General features: G+C 37.3%; 1 protein-coding gene across 8 annotated transcripts in view; it reads right to left on the minus strand.

Moving 5' to 3' along the window:
* The window catches only part of esrrb (estrogen-related receptor beta), a 58,535-nt gene extending 45,808 nt beyond the window's left edge, over nucleotides 1-12,727 (minus strand). For 2 of the 8 annotated variants that reach the window (XM_044142991.1, XM_044142990.1), the window contains exons 1-2: nucleotides 8,210-8,680; nucleotides 5,086-5,154 (exon numbers count right to left, since the gene is read on the minus strand). In XM_044142991.1, the coding sequence (XP_043998926.1) occupies nucleotides 5,086-5,154; nucleotides 8,210-8,259 (119 nt within the window). In that variant the 5' untranslated portion in view covers nucleotides 8,260-8,680. Of the gene's footprint in view, nucleotides 1-5,085; nucleotides 5,155-8,209; nucleotides 8,681-10,582; nucleotides 10,686-12,711 lie in introns of those variants that run through there. The other 6 variants (XM_044142995.1, XM_044142992.1, XM_044142999.1 and 3 more) reach the window with 5 other exon arrangements.
* Nucleotides 12,728-17,370: the final 4,643 nt, after the last annotated feature.

Below are 17,370 nucleotides of genomic sequence, written 5' to 3' on the forward strand. Positions count from 1 at the left end.
TACAATATTTGTAAGGTTCTAAGATAAATAAAACACTCATAAAATAGTAGTGTTTTTTAAAACAGCAGAATTTCAAAGTGTGAATTATGGAAGCTTGAACATAAAATGAATATGAACATCAAATAAAAATCTAAGAAAGGCGCTAATTCTATCAAAAAGTTCCTGGAAACCCTTGCTTGTGCTGAATAGTTTTAACAGTGTGTGTGGGTGCGTGTGCGTGTGTGTGTGTGTGTCACAAACAGAGAAATATTATTACAGGGGGTTAAGGCTATTTAGCACAGTCGAATGTAAATCACAGGTTTAGACACAGTCACTGTGCATATAGGAGGACGAAGGCATAGAGCCATGCATGAAATTACTTCATTAATCTTCCTCTGATAGGCCGTCCTTGTTTAGGGGGGGAAACTCTACCTGCTTAAGACAAAGACCCAATCTCTCCACACCCCCAAATAAATTACTCTCTGCAGAAGAAGATATAAACATAAAAAGACAAACTAGTTCAAACACACACACACACACACAAATAAATTGTCCAATATTAGTGGGCCAAAAAGCTGCAGGTTTATCAGGTGAAGATTTAAACACGATCAGATGTGTCAATGTTTGCAAAGGCTCACAGACACTGCGTAATCACGGCTCAAGGGAGCCGATAAAATAATAATATAACATGTTAATCCAGTTGGAAACGCAACTTCATTTCTGCCATTAAGGACGCATTCGGAAGCGCACATTTCAAACGACGCCGCGGAGCACTGTTGTTACTAAAGAAACTCTATTGTTATGACTGTCACATGCTACAGCGGTCGACACAGTCACAGCAATAGCCTCCAGCTTTTTTACAGGCTCATCTCTACCAGCTGCCACACATTCTCTATAAATAGTGCTGGTAATAAAAATAAAAATAAAAAAAAAAAAGCGGGTGGGCCTAACTGATTTATACGCTTGTGTCCACCACAACACCATTCAGGAATAATTAAACTTTGGGGAGATTTCCTGAATTAATGCGTTGCCTTTAGGAGGGGGAGGTGAAATTTAAACGCGTGTCGCAGGTTCAACAGTCAGTCACTCAGTGTCACCATTTGAGTCTACTTAGTGCTGTAGGCGAGGTATCAAAACCTATTGCGCTTTACTTGCCTGCTGCCCATTTCTTGCTATCTTTGAAGTCTGAGGAGAAAAATACAATTTTGAATAGCCCCAATTTATTTAATGACTAAAACGAATAAAAGAAAATCCACAGCACGCTTTGGAAAGATGTAGTATTTTTGAATGCAACACAAAATTAAGGAATTCAAATTATATAAAGTAATGCTTCAAACCCTATGAATTCAAATGTGGCATTGTTTTCTATAACCTCAAAACGTTTAATCTAAATAGAGTTTTACTTTTGGTGCACTTAATAAACAGGATTAAAAAAAAATGTTACCTGCGTAGAAGTAGAGTATTTTGATATGACTGATTAATTGTTGCATACGAATAAGACTGCATTTTAGAGAAGAGAGGACACACACACCCAGTCACACACATATCATCCGATCACAATATACGCGACCATAATATATTTGATATTTGATAAAGGCAGCCGGTATTACACAAAGCAACAACACACATGTTCAGAAAGGTGCATAAAATGTCAAGAAAGTCACAGTAAAGCCATAAGATTTTTTATTGCAAATTATTATTTATTCAAATTAAATCAGTGAAATGATATTAAAAATTATAATTAAGCCATAATAATCTAATTTAAACTTCAGCATGGCAGAGCAGCAGCTGGCAGAATTGCAGCTGTGTTTTAAAATAACGATGAGTCTTTATTAACAACAGTACACCCGCAAAGTGGATGTGAAAACATTGGCCAAAACAACTAGCTTGTTACTGGCATCAAGGTAGGTTTCAAAGTTATCTTCACAGGTCAGTTCAATTGTCCTTTCAATACAATGCTCGAATTCTCTCTCTTAAAGTAGCAGTTGCTGACCCTCCCCCACTTGTTGCAAAACAGGGTTCCTGAACAGGCTGCAAGAACATTATTATACCGACATTTGAAAAATGACCTATAAATATTCTCTTTTTTAACCTTCCTTAGCTTTCAAGTCCTTTTCGAATTGATGAAGTTTTTGCCATCTGCTGCACACTGCAAGTCAACTGGCTAAAAGTATAAATGTGACATTATCTGTTGTAAAGCGCCACTAATCCCTCTTATTTTAAATTCAAAATTTGTTGAAGATGTAGGCCAATTCACACACTACAAAAGTGATTAAAAATCCAGCTTCCACAATGCATACACAGTCAGTTCATACTTTAGTTTTAAAATGACATTAACTTAATGAGAATCATCAGTGGCACTCCTTAAGTTTCAGCAACATAACTGTCAGTGTTTACAAGAAAAAGTGAGAAAAAGTGCAGTAGCTTTCTTTCAGCAAGCTGACCGACAGTGTGCAGCAACAGATGGAGGGGCAGTTTTGTTTCACACAGTACTATATGAACCCTTACTCTTGCCTTTTTTCTTTCATTGTTTTAAAAATAGCTTTGAAACAGCAACTTTGATGGAAATTATTTTGAAATTTGAAAATATATGAGTGTCGGTAATCTGCCTAGTTTTCAATTAGTTTTTAGTTTTGATAAAATCCATTTGCACGCTTTGAGTTGTAACTACCTTAAAACATTATGTCACCGACATTGAAATAATGGCAACAAACGTCGCAGTAGCTGTAGAGTTTATTGAAGAAAGGACCTGGTGAAGCTGTCAGTGAAAATCAGAGCTGCTACTGTGATGGACGGTTTCAATATTGATTTCATAAATAAACAAAGCTAACCATCGATCCTAATGTTATTTTGCATTTCAATTACTGCTTTGAAACATAACCTTCAAACAACTGACTGCTCAATACCAATGGCCTCCGCTGATAAACACCCATGTAGTTACTCCACATTACATCACATTTTCTACAGGAACTGCAGAGACAAACACTCTATAAAAGATTTCAGTCTTTACAAGTAATGCAAACTTTACTTATGCAACACCAAAACACTTCATTTGTCACTTTTTTTTTCCTTTTCAGCTTCAGCTTTGCTGTTTGTGCGTTTGAATACCTGCACATATGCATGTGTGAGTGACTAAAGAGGAGCCCTTGAGCGTTAGAGCAACAGGAAGAAGTGCTGACGCAACGTGTCAGTGATAGCACTTTGCTGCCACAAGGGCATGAGAGCCCACATAGGCTAGCATTATCCTTTCTAGACTAATGGACCTGGTTATTTTTAAACAGATTCTCACACTGCGGTGGAGGTGTCCAAGGTTACCATGGGCGAGAAATCCGGAGGGGGCGCGTTCAGCAGAGGCTGTTTGTTTCCATGCAGGTGGGTGTTGTGAAATAATCAAAGAAGGAAGGCAGGTAATCGCAAGAGGTGGAAAGGGCAAATTTAAGATCTGAGGAGGCGGCATGTTATGACAACACAGAGATAATTGTAAAATGAAAGGCAGTTAAAAAAAAAAAACTGGCCGGATTTATGTTGCATTTGTTAAAGCAATCACTCGACATGACAAGGGGAAAAACCTTCTACCATCATGTCAGCATGAACGTTGACGCTTCTAAGGCTACAGAAAAGTTACCAACAACAAACTGCCAAGATGACTAACTATTTTTGTTTTCTCCTGAGTTTGGAGTAATTGTCACAGCAAGAATAGGTCATACATCTGTGTATGTCTGTTCCTGACTCTCAGTGCTGTTCAGAGTATGGAGAAACACAGTACAGTCCCTCCCCCACTTGTTGCTGCACACTGTTGTCGAAAGAGGGCTACTAATATTTTCACTGAGTAAAAGAAGGACAATTTCATCTGTTTGGAAAATTTTTTGGTGATATCACTAAGGGTAGCATTGTTTTGAAAACTGCAAGTGAGATACGTATCAAGATGCAGACTACCTCAGCAGATACCCCAACTAGTTAGCACGTTACTAGTTACTCATTTTTTTATGAGGAAAAGAAATGTAGTGACTGTTTATGGCATACATTTTTATTTTCTGTGTAAACACTGCAATACATAAACACTGTTGTAATTCTACTCAGGGTTTTCCTGTAAACCACATGTCAGTCCATAAATAGCTAAAATCACATTTAAGTGTTCTGGAAGGTTTTTCATTTTTAATCAATGACATACACTGTCTATGTCAAGAGTGGTTTTATGCTTTTATATAGTTATTTGGCAACCAAAACAAAGTGAACTATTTTTTAGATACCTATAAAACCCAAAATGTAAGTGCATCTTAAAAAGCAGATGGACGTGCAGTTAAGAACATACCTCAAAAACTGTGTAGTTTATGAAAAGCAGTGGAGGCTGTTTCTTTACGTTGTGAAAGAAACAGTCATTCACAACTTAAAAAGTTTGTTTTTTTGTAAGTTGTCAAAATGTTATTTTCATGCTTTTTAACAGTAAGCAACCTATGAGTGTCATATCAGTTAAGCAGCTCATTGCATGCTGATAGCCTGACTAATTAACCACCTAATATAGTTGTATGGAGCACAGAAAAAGCCACACTCTTCCTAACTGACCTATTGCTGCACACTGCTAGTCAGCTGCAAACAGCAAAAATAAATTCAACTGTTTGAAAATAATTATATTGCTGATGTGGGAACTAAATACGCCTCATCTCTTCGTTTATTAAGGTAATGTTATTAAAAAATATAGCATGTTCTCTATGAGTGGCATGTCATTTAAGCAGCTGACTGCTGGCTCTTCCACCAATGGGCCGACTAATTAAGCTAATATGAACTTGTTATTCTTGTGTTGCTCTTTAAAGAGCATGTTTACTTAAAAATTGTTGAATACTTTTCTTCAAACGTCTAGATATGAAAACCAAATTTACAATTAAGTTATACATTCCATTATTTTAATTATATTGATCAATATGTTAGATCTTTCAGAAGTAGCCGGAATGTTTGTTGCCTTTTTGTTTTGTATGAAAACAATTAGACCCCCTTAATTGTGGTTAAAGTTCTCGTGAATCTGTGGTAATTTGACACTATGTTATCATATGTTGAGGATCTCTTCCCGGCCCATGCCTATTTTACAGTAAGAGTAATGATACTAGATACCAGAAATGAGAGGTCTCCAGCGTGGCCATTGGACTCAGGAATCTCTCTAATGATTTGGACAACAAAGCCCTGTTGATACAAGGAAGAAGTATTTAGAATTGGACAACAATCTCAAATTTAAGCACAAAAGAAACATCTGAAATCGTCCTGAAAGCTGTGGGAGATTAAAGCGACAGGTGGACCAGAGCAAGTCCACGGCCTGGCCACAGGGGCCAGCAGCTCCTGGCTCGCAGTGGGGTGGCCATCCTCGTCCAGGAGGCTTTTCTGGTAATGTATTCTGAAACCAAATTACCGTAAGCTGATCCCATCTGGATAGTGTCTGAGTGCGGCTGCTTTGGTTACTCACCACTGCCTCTAACCTGCGATAGCATCTCCATGAAGACAGCAAAAATCTGATTAACCCAATAACAATGAAACACTTGGTCAAAGAGCAAGAAGCTTTTAACTTAAGATACACTAATGCAATTCCCTCGCCTTGTTTTCTGAAACCTAATAAGAATCAAGCGGACGGACCGCCAGAGATGGCTGTTTGCAGGCTCTAATGCAGCAAGCTGGGAATGAAGTCAAATAAATTGAAATCTAATTCATCACAGCGCGCTAACTTCTTTCTGCCTCTCTAAAAATACATTAAAAAGCTCTTATTTCAAGACGGGAAATTGGATAGCCTTGTTAGTTTATTGCAGTGGCTGTGCCAGGGATAAAGGAAAACGTGGGTGTTGAAAGATGTTTAGGAATGAAAGTAGTAAAATCCCAATTCACTGCTGCTCAATTCTTGTTTTGTTTTTTCTTTTTTTGGGGGGGGGGTTTGAGCAAGCAGCAAATAATTTACACTTCCAGCCATGACGGATTTCTGAGCAGTGCGAACAATCGCTGCAATGAGCCAGCCACACTCACATGCTCAAAGAAAAAAAGGAGATATTTACTTTTAACTTAACAGAAACAATAGCACTAAAAATAATCTTAAGTTACAGTGGAAAATACACTCACTTATAACTATAAACCTGTAATATACAAATGTTTTATGGAATTTCTACAACAGGCTTTGTACAATTGCATATTAGTGTGTTAAAAAAAACTTTACTTCAGTCTAATGCCCAGAAAGTGGCGACGCCCTCAAGACAATCTAAACTATTTTATAGAAATTCCACCACAGTAATGTGCAAACTGCAAGGCGCGAAAACCTCCAATAGAGATCATTTCTCCCAAGCATCACTTCTACATCCAGCCCTCAGCGAGAATTTGAAAACACCAGCGAAAATGAGACACTGCTGAAACAAAATTTACGTCCGGAGTTGGAGAGGTTTCCCCAGATCAGCTGCTCCAAAGTGGACAAGTCGTCAAGTCAGGGGTAATAATTTCCATATAAAACGAGAGGCGCCTTTTCTCATGAAGCAGTGTGAACAATAAGTCTAACATTCCAACTTGGCTTCAAAAACATTTATTGTTAGGGGGCTTGTGGATTATCACTTTACATTACTTTAAATGCAAATTATAAATTAAAAATTTGCATGCTTTATTAAATTAAGCCTTCTTCAATGCTAAAGGAATCATCATAAAGACGATTTCTATTTATAATTTTTTTTATTTGGGGCACATTTATAAACCTAAAAGAAATTTGCTCCATTTTACAAGTAAAAGCTGTCTTATAAAATCTGATAAGTTTTCTATGAAGATTTTTTTTTCTTATTAACTTAACATCATTCATAATTTTATAAGTTAATTAGCCAACGTTTAACTAAAATAATTTATTTAATATAAAATTAAATACTGGTTGTGAGAAAAAAAAAATTAACACAACTGCAAACAACAGTTTAATAGCAATAAATACTCATTAAATATTAGTTAGAAACTACATTTGTGGGGGAAAATATTTAAATAAAAAAATAAATATTGGGAAAAATAGCTCACTTAGTTGTCATTTTAGTAATTTATGTTAAAAGGTAAAAAGTACGATAACAAACATTAAAAAGCAAAGAGCATTTAAACTTAGAAACGTTAAAGAATTTTTTTGATTTATGTTTAGGTGATGTCACATTAAAAAAACATCAAGAAGATTTATGGAGAAATCTGATGCATTTGCACAGACATAGAAAGTAAAATAAACCCACAAAAACTGTTTCACTGATATGCAACAAAATTACGCATTTTCATTAAATACCGGTTTTAAAAATTACTATGTAATTAAACGTTATGACAAAAGCATTTGATAATTAACAAAAAGGAGAAAATTAATATACTAAGAAAAGTAAAATCTCTAAACATTTCTGGTGAATCTCATATGCTGCACAGACAAGTAGTTTTGCTTTAAGTGTAAATAAAAACCAAAAGGTGGCACAAACTTTATTTTTTCCAGCTTAGTTAAATAATTTTGGTAACATTCTCTTAAAATAGATTCCTATTTTTCACACCTAAAGGCAGTTTATTTAGTCTTACGTCTTACGTGTAAGTTACTGGTGGGCTGATGAAGTTAGAGAACCAGCGTGGCCCAGCAGCAGCCAGGAGCTGTGAGGAGGTGCAGCTCGCCTGCACAGCGTGCCGCTGACTGGGACAAACCTATCAGCTCCCTGATGTTACTCAGGCTTTCCGTTACTCTTCCCAACTCACAAAATGTACATTTTTCCGTGTAGTTCATCCTTTCCAATTCCAAGCATTCACACTAATCTCATCTCCTCACAATATCACTCTCATTCCGCCTGGGCGGACGGCTCGGGCAACAAAGCCATCAGCGAACAAGCTTTTAACTCAACTGGACAGGGGACCCGTACGATTCAGTGGTGCAAAGTAAATCAATCAGGCACGCTCCAAATGAGACTTTTACATACAAAGGCAAATGCTTACAAAATATTTTAGACACGTGCACCTGCTTAAGCTCCTGTCAAGTCTAACCAGAATTAAAATCCCTCAAGACACAAAAAAATTTATATTTACAGAAGTTGATATGACGAAAAAGAAAAAGCTGCACTTTTAATTACAAAAAGTTTTTTTTTGGCTCAAGGGATGTCAAAAATATAAAATAAACATTGAACTTAAGTAAGAAAAATGGAAAAAGGAAATAGAAGTTCAATGCAACAGCTGGGTTAAACAGAAAAGTGAAAGGTGGAAAAGAGAAACAAGCTGCACCTACTGGTTATGATAGCTGAGAGGGTCTGGAAGACAAAGTTCGGAAATGTCCATCAGTCCAGTTTTAGCATTCCAGGAATGAGAGGAAGAGGAAAGAGAAAACAACTGAGACCCGCTTCTTCCCCAAATGATAGCACAGCACCCTCAGAGACAACGACGCCGCAAAGAGCCCCTCCGGCACCGCTCTCCCCCCCCAACAGCCTGCACAGGTATGTCGGGCTCTGATGAACTGAGAGTGTGTGCATGAGCATGTGTATGGCGTGTGTGTGTTTATGTATATATGAGTGTGCGAGAGAGAGAAAGAGTGTGTGTCTGAGTGTATGTAAGAGAATTTGAGAGCGAGAGAGAGAAAGAGAGGGAGAGGCTGAAAGGAGGGGGTAGAGGAGGAGGGACAGATAGACGGAGAGGTAAAAAGGGGAGGTGAGAGACAGAGGAGCGCAGGCAGCAGCAGGATGAACGTTAAGATGGAGAGAGCATGAGAGTGCGAGCGAGAGGAATGACTCTTTCCATGCTCGGGATAGGGCTCTTTAAGACTCAAGGGCTTGATGAATATGGAACAGCTGCTGTTGGCTGGCTCCGAGGGGCAGGACTTAAAGCGACAGAGGGGCCGGCGAAGCTCCGGGGAGGAGGGATCCGAACGATCGCTCGCTCACTCATACAACAACACAGCTCACACGCATGTAGACAAAACACCAAATTGCATGGACAATGGAGAGGCAACAAAAAGAGCTCAGTTTTAATCTGAAACATAGAAAAAGTCTGATCTTCAAGGCTGTGAACTATGAGTCAAACACAGATGCAGGTGATTTTGGAAATACTTTCTCATCCTTTTCTTATTTCACAAAATAGTATTTTTATGCATCCAGATTCTTGAAGATTTTACTGATTTTTGTAGATTCAATAACTCACAGTAACAGTCTTGCACAGATTTCCAGGACCAATTCAAATTCACATTCCTGGTGCTGATTCTGATTTAAATCAATTGAATTTTTTTCGTACTCTTTCCAAGAATGAAAAACAAAAAAGGGAGAAAATGTGATGCAAGTTTGTTGCAACATTCAAAAAGTTGAACAAAACTGTCCATAGATCAGCTTTTAAATATTACAAAAGAATCTTACTGCTTGGAAGGAAACTATTAGGAGTACAATTAAAAGAAAGATACAAACTGCTGTTGCTGCAGGGGGGACTGCGTCATAAAGAGAGTGAGATCTGTCAAAACTTCTAGTTTATACCAGAAGCCATGTTTGCTCAAGTGTCTGTTTCACCTCTGAATAGCGGTATGCCTCAACAAAAATGGAGAAATGCACCAGTCAGGCTTTTTCCTAGCAGATACTCATTTCTGGTCTTGTTTGAAGACAGTTTTGCTGATTCAGATTTAGCCTTTGTGCCAACTTAACAAATTACTTTTAAAGATAACAAAAAGTTTTTCAGATTAAGTAAAATATTAAGGCAGACAGATTAAACACTTCAAAAGACTAAATGATAATTTACAGTACTGTAAATCCAGATGAAAAGATATCATGAAGCCAGCTAAGAACTTGTAATTTATGTTGCATGTCCAAACTTAAAAGTAAAAAAATTACAAAAAAAGTTTACTTCAACTCTATGTGTTATTGTCTTAGAGAAAGAAGTGAACCAAGGTTTTATTAGTCTTTTTGAAGCTAAGTTTCTTTTATGTCTGACCAATTTAAACTTTTATTTCTCTAAGGACTATGACACACTGAAGAAAAAATATTCTGCTGGTTATTTTATAGAGGGAGTATCCAACAGAAAAACGAGACACTGCAAATATATTCCCACTTACACATCAAAGCCTATTTCCAAATTGTTTATCAAATTTTTATTCAACATAACAAAAATTGCTTCAAAGTGCATATTGTTGATTGATGCATTTATTGACCACTTTCTCAGATTTATTTTATTTTATTTTTTAATGAATAAAATGCAAAGTTGAACATCTGCTCACTTGGTGCGTCTCCAAATAAAATCAAGTCTGACACCGCCTGAAGTTTCTAAAAGGTCCAGAGAAAAGATTGGTTTACTTTACCTGCTACAAGCTCAAGAACAAATCCCAGTAAATGTTTTACTGCACTGTGTGCTTTAGCTGTATTTTTGGGTGTCTCATGTGAGAGAACCATTGTAAAGCTTTCCCCACCTGTGAGAGATGATCTCAGGCCATAAGTCATACTCTTGGAAGCCCGATCGGCCTCCAAAGGAGCGGAAAATCCAGCTCTGTATAGTCTAACCCCAGCTTTAGAAGCGCCTGTGTTTCAGTGTTGATCAAGCTCAGTAAGAATGTAGAGAATGCAGATAGCATTTCACAGTCAGCGAGGGTCTCCGTGTTACTGTATCCCCACATTATAGGAACAGAGCTTACCATGGCATCCTGACACTTGACTGAGTCCAGCCAAAGGAAAACAGCAGACTGCCCTCTTCTCAGAAACTCACGAGGTGCCCTGACGCCGTCGCCCGGCTTCTACGGCAAAAGTACGAGAGAGCAAGGAAGAGCCGCTCTCTAGGAGATTCATGCAAAAAAAAGAAAAAAGAAAAAAAAAACAGTGTGTGGCATCGCTCTGCTACTCTTCAGTTTTCTCTGCTGAACAGGAACAGAATAAACCCCCTGGAGGGGAATCCAGTTCCATTCATCGGCTCACGTTTCCATAATCGATGCAAAAACATCACGCAGTCCCTATTGATCATCACAGGCCTACTGATGTGCAGCAGCACAGCCTCCACGCTGACACAGATCATGCAGCAGCTGCTCTCTTTTTGCCACTAAATTAAGGAAAATTCTATTGAAATTCATATGGAGTCAATTGCATTTTTCTCAGATTACAAAGTGTTTTATAAGTATAGAAAACTGCACGTTTATGGGCTTTGCTCTGCAAAAAATGACTTCAAAATCCAAAAAATCATGAAGAGCAGTGCTTTTAAAGTAGTCTCTCAAATGCATTTGAGAGACTAGGTTGTTTCTATGTAATGCTTACCTTCCTACTGACAGCTAAATTCAGTTACTAAAAATTTTCTGCAGCTTTTAAACGACTTCATATTTTGTAAGGCATTAGATTCCTGCTGTGGTTGTTGTTACTCCCCCCATTATTTATTTACATATATGTAAAATCACCATGTGATAGCTGATTTTATAGTATTGGGTCAGATACACATAAAAAATAGCTCTGCAGCACCTTAAATTCTGGCATCAAAAAAACATGTCAGTATCTAAAATTTAGTTGTTTTCATTTCTTTGCTGTTTTTCACGTTTTTAAAGATTACGTTTTTGTCATTAGAAATCATGAAGCATTATAATCAAGAGTCAGAACTCCCACAATACCAGTCAATAGGCGCAACAATGCCTATTGACAACAAATAACATATACTTTGATGCACCGCTCTTAAGTTTAATAAAAAAATCTATTAAAAAAAATAAAGGCAGGGAACATGTGCTTTTATCCATAACTGGGGATGATCCTGTTTTTCCTTCTTCTGCTCTTGAAATAAAACTACCAATTCCATCCAAGTTTCTGCAGAACTTTTTTTTCTTTACTCATATTTAATGTAGGATCAGCAGAAAGTGTAAGTGAACTGTAAAGGCACCTATGAAAAAATTAATGTAGAAGTTCTACATGTATTAAGCAAACATGCTAAGTATATTAACAGAGTAGTACTTTACTGCTAATTCAATCATTTCTGCCTCATGAGGTTTTTTGTAAAAGCATGAGCAATGCAAAGCAAGGATAAAATGTGCTATGGTGGAGGGTGGGCTTGACTAGAAGGGGGGGGGGCTGATAAAAATCTGCTTAGGGCCTCATACAGCCTTGGGTCGGCTCTGTTTGGATGCCTTACAGTACTGAAAAAAGAAAAGCCTGAATGAGTTAAAAATAGAAATCAATAGAAAGGAGGGATCTGCATCTGCCAGTTATAAGTTAGGTGCAACTTTAGTTACTAAAATTATAATTCCCCCAAAAAAAGATTAACTTCCAGTTAAAGGAACCACTATGGAATGTTGGAGTAAAATGCATTCAAAGTTACTTGGAATAACAATAAAGTAAAGATGATTGATTAATAAGAATAGATGAAAAGTTCAAACCTGAACACCTTCTCATCTCTAACCACGTTAAGTTTCACTGTTAGCGTTTGGAGCTGAGTTTTACTAAACAGAAACACTGAAAGCTTGTATTATAAATAAAGTCGCACGATTCTGATTAATATTTTACGCATCTAACAAGTAATTCTTCCTGAAGCAAATAGCTATAGACTAAACTGTAAAAAAAAAAACGATGAGTAAATAAACATAAATAAATATAGGCTACTGAAGCTTTTGCTGTACACTGAAAAAGTCAAACCGAAAAGATAAATCAGCTACTGTTCCCAGAGGATTAGTATTGATCTACACGTCTCAATTGGACCTAAACTGGTGTAAAATGCACGCGAGAAAACATGAAAAAATAAAACAAAAGGGGAAAAAAAATCTTCACATAACGTGCCGAATGTGTTATGAATGTGTACCTTACTCGGACAGGTCATGTCCCATCCCCGCCGCGGCTGCAATGAGCACAGGCTGCGCACTGGCTGTGTGAAAGTGGAGTCTTCAGGTGTTGCTGTTGGTAAGGCTCCGTCTGTGCGTCTGAGCGCGCCGTTTAACCGCCGCACACCGCAGAAGCACCGTGAACTCCTCCTCCGGTGCGCGCCCTGCGGCTGAACCAAACACCTCCAAATCCGCGGAGCTCGGGTCAAATGTGGTTCAAGATCAGGGAAAAGTTCTGACCCAAACGTCTCTATCTTTTTCTGTTTCTTTGATTATTTATTTAATAAATAAAACTTTTTTTTCCCCACCTGCATCGTTCTCTGGCAATGTCCCTGTGTGTTTGCAGCAGCTGATGCACTCTAATTTAGTTAGTTTTGCCTCTTTTTTCACCTCTGCCCGGGTTTGAGCATTGGGTGGTGGGTGGGCTTTCACCTGAGAAAACGGGAGGTGAGAGCAGACAGATCACTGCTGCAGGCAGGCAGTCGGTCAGTTTCCACAGTTGATGAATAAATAAGAGACCAATTGCAGCGTCGCGTCTGTGCAGCAGAGATCACAGTTACTGTATCAAGTGACAGACTTGTTAGTTTTTGTAATTTTTTTTTTTTCTGATAAATATTTACAGGTTAGCCTGGTATTTAGCAGGGCGTTGCTAGACCTAAAGCCAATCTGATTACAAGGTTTCTGTTTTTGTTAAATATTTAATGTAAATGTGTGTATTTATAAGCCTATCTTTAATATATTTACAATAGAAGTGTGTATGTTAGTAAATGTTAATAATGCTGCCTTTATTGCAGTGTTCTTCCAAACATATTGTGAGACTGGTCGCCTTGCAGTGTCATGGGTAAATTTCACAAATTGACAACGTATCAGTAGTTGATGCTGTTCAGGCTTTAGTAGAAAATGCTTGTTTAGTTAACATAATAGTTTAATCCTAAAATTTGGATAAAAACTAAAAATGTAAATTTTTGGCAGATAGACTAGAATAAAATATCACTTATTATCCCACAGTGAGAAAAGCGTGCATATTCACACAAAGATACAAATAGGAGAAATGGGCTATACAGTAAGTGTCATAAAACTGGAATTTGCTGCTAATTTCCTCTCACTCGTTTATGTGTTTTAGTCTGTAGAACAAAACATGTCCATTGGTCAAAATCAACCGGCAAAACCTCAAAGTAAAAACAATCAGTGTTGACCAGGAAATGTCTAATCAGAGTGTCTCTACTTTTTATGAAATCATATTCAAACTTAGTCTTGAAATGAACGTTTCTTCTGACTTTTGGCCTTTAGAGTTGGACATGTATGTGCAACATACGTTTTCTGACATTTTATAGAGGTTTTTTTTTATATAACTGGTTTCACCAAGCAACCTCCTCTGCTACACAAACAATGCATGACACTTTAGTCTTTGCTTATTCCTTTATGCTGTCTTCCCAAACTCTCTGACTTTCTCTTAATGTAAATCTTTAGGCATTCATGCTTGTGCAAAGACCAACAATTTACTTTTTATAGTAAATTGTAACTTACTGATTGATGATTTTCACTCTCAGTGCAATAATAACAGACAGAGGACATTACTGGTTTAAAGCATACTGACCGTCCTCTGTAGACTCTTACATTTAAGAATTGTGATTAAAGGGAGATTTCAGATTAATTAATCACTTTTTCTTTTGTCCTCATTTCTCAGCGTTGACTGACTCTCTCAGCTGTAAACCACAGTGCAAAAACCATGCAGCTCCATCATCTCCACTAGAGGGAGGGCTACCGCGCAAGAAAACAGCTGCATAAGAGATGCCTTTATTTTTTATTTATTCCCCCTCAGCACGTCAGTGCAATTCATAAACTGAATGAATGACACTCAGGACAGTGCCAACATGCAGGCGCACAATGGAAGCCTGTCTGCATTTTCCTCTGAATGCAAAAACCTATCCATTACAAACGTGTAATTATTGCCCTTAATAGATTAATTCATGCTGAAAGATAGAAATGGGTTCCAGGCTATTGGTGTAATTATTTCACCCAGGAAATTAAGTGACATTAAAAGAATGATATTGTCACCACCAAAGTATCATTGATTCCTTTCGAATGCAATTAGCTGTATTTGAAAATGAGGACCTGCACACTGAGCTCTGTGAAGAGCGCTGAGGATCACTTCATTTGTGAGAGATATAAAGACCAAATTATCCCATCAAAGGGAAAAATCTATAACTGTAATGGCACAGAGCTTCAGGAATGATAACAGCAATCTTGTTCAGTTCCCTGCGTGTTAACCAGAAGTGTACAGCACAACACCATCTCATTTATTACTTATCAGGAGGAATTATTATAGATGGAAAACAAACATCTTCTGAGAGATTGACTTAAGAGTGGGATAGTAAAGTATACTTTAGAAAGTATCATGGCAAACAAAAAGAGGGAGGAAAAGTGAATGAGGATTGCTTCTAGAGACTCTATCTCATACTAAAAACTCTGACCACAAGTTATACAAACAGCGGTCTAATTTTTAAAAACTGTAAGAAAAGAATATTTGAAACCAAAATGTAAAATATTATCTAAATGTTTCTATTTAAAACTGAAAACCAGTGACTCTTAGTACTTTATCCAAAATAATATGAAATATTAGTCTAAATAAATTAATAAACTCTAACTTGTACTATCATTTTATATTAATGCATTGAACCAAATACATATTTAATACTTGCTAAGTTTATTGGTAGTTTTTGAGTGATTATTGTGCAGAATATCTAACTTATTGCTTTTTTTTTTTGCTATTCAGTCTGATATCAGACTGAAATATCAGTCAGATATTCTGACTGCTAAGCAGATAAACCTAAGCAGGTTTATATGTTTAGCAGAGCTGCTGTGTTTCCCATATCAAGTCAAATTTTTCTTGTCTTGGTTACAAAAAAACATGCAGCAGCCTTCATTTAGCCAGCTGCCTGGCAGTGCACAGCAATCCTACCTATGCTCTACACAGCCAGAGAAAGCCCTGCGATGGACTGGTGACCTGTCCACTGTACACCTCACCTCTTGCACAAGGAAAGCACCCCTGTAACTCTGCATACAGTTACGTCAACCTTAACTGAGAGGAAAGTGTTACAGTTTAAATATTTAATTTAAACTGTATTACTTAAGCACCAGTGATGGACGCCATTATACTTTCCAAACAGTTGTTTTCTTTCTTTCTTGTCAGTGAAAGAAATGTGTTAGCTGAACAGCAGCAAAAGATGGGGGGAGGGCCAGTGCTGCCCAGCTATGCTCCATACAGCAGGTTTAGCTCTGTGAGTGTTCCTATCTTTTCGAGTAATCTGTATTTATCTGCTTAGCAGGCATGCCATGTGACCTCCAATGGGAGGTCACATGGCATATCGAAGGTGTCTGTCTCTTTGCTTCATATCGAAGGTGTCTGTCTCTTTGCTTTCCAAACCATCACTGTTCCTCTGTGTTGAGCAAAAATTATGGCAATGGCTAAATATGAAGTTCTTGTAAGAAAAGAAGTGTAGTAGCTTTCTGTCAGCAAGTTGACTCAACAGCAACAAGTAGGGAAGGGGCAGCATTACTTTACTTCATGTTCTTTGCAGTCAGATAAAAATCTTTAAAGGTCTTTAAATCATAATTTATTTATTTTAATTTTTTTCAAAATTGAAGCCATAAATCCTCTTGATGTGTTGGGTGTGCTGGAAGATTAATAGTTAAAAAAAATCTGCCCAGGTTTCACCCCTTTATTTGTGAAATATAATATCACCATAGCCTCTGAGACATAAAGCAAAATTTAAAAACGGACCTCATGCCCAATTCATGTCATGCAAGGCTTGTTACTTTTGAGATAAACAGCAATTCGAATATGAGCTAAAGCAGATTCAGCATTTTATAAACAAAACAGCAGGTGTAACCTTTCTGATGGTTTTTATTTCTTATTTACAGTGACCTCAGGGAACGTTTTACAGATTTTAAGTTTTTATTAGGCTGTTATAAAACAATGTTTTCCTCCTTTAAAATGCGCCTTATAGGTCAGGCTTTAAACAAATCTCAGAGTCCCTGACAGCCAACCATGCAAACATTTCCTGTCCTCTGTCATCTGCCTCCATCTTTTGACAGCTTGATAAGAGCAGTGGACATAATGCACAGCATTAATTAGTCAGTTTGATATTTATCAACTTCTCTAATCACAACAAAGCTATGAAGAAAGGAAAATACTATTATGATGTATATGTATTAGAGCTCTAAAAACCAATAAATGTTGAAAGTATAAGCCATGCATAAATCCTATTAACATATACACTGTGTTACAAAGCAGATATGTAATTTTAAGAACACTTTCTGACAAAAGGTTTTTTTAGTTAACAAAGCATGATTGACTTATTTGTATGGCGGCATGTCATCTGGATATTTAGTGTCAGACGGTTAAAGAGACTGGATTTCCTCTCAACCAACAAAACTGTCGCTTTTTGCCCCAGGATCATGAAAGAATTTGATTATTTCATTTGAAGGAACAACCCAAACTTGAGGGAAGAGAGTATAACACAGGTCAAGCTATTGCTAACATTGTGTACTATATTGGTGCAAAACATTAGCTAATGTCTGCAGATCATACTGAACAATTCTTATGCATGTTTTGCCACAATAATTAACTTGAGTTT

Source organism: Gambusia affinis, linkage group LG16 (assembly GCF_019740435.1).
Source record: "Gambusia affinis linkage group LG16, SWU_Gaff_1.0, whole genome shotgun sequence".
Lineage (NCBI taxonomy): Eukaryota > Metazoa > Chordata > Actinopteri > Cyprinodontiformes > Poeciliidae > Gambusia > Gambusia affinis.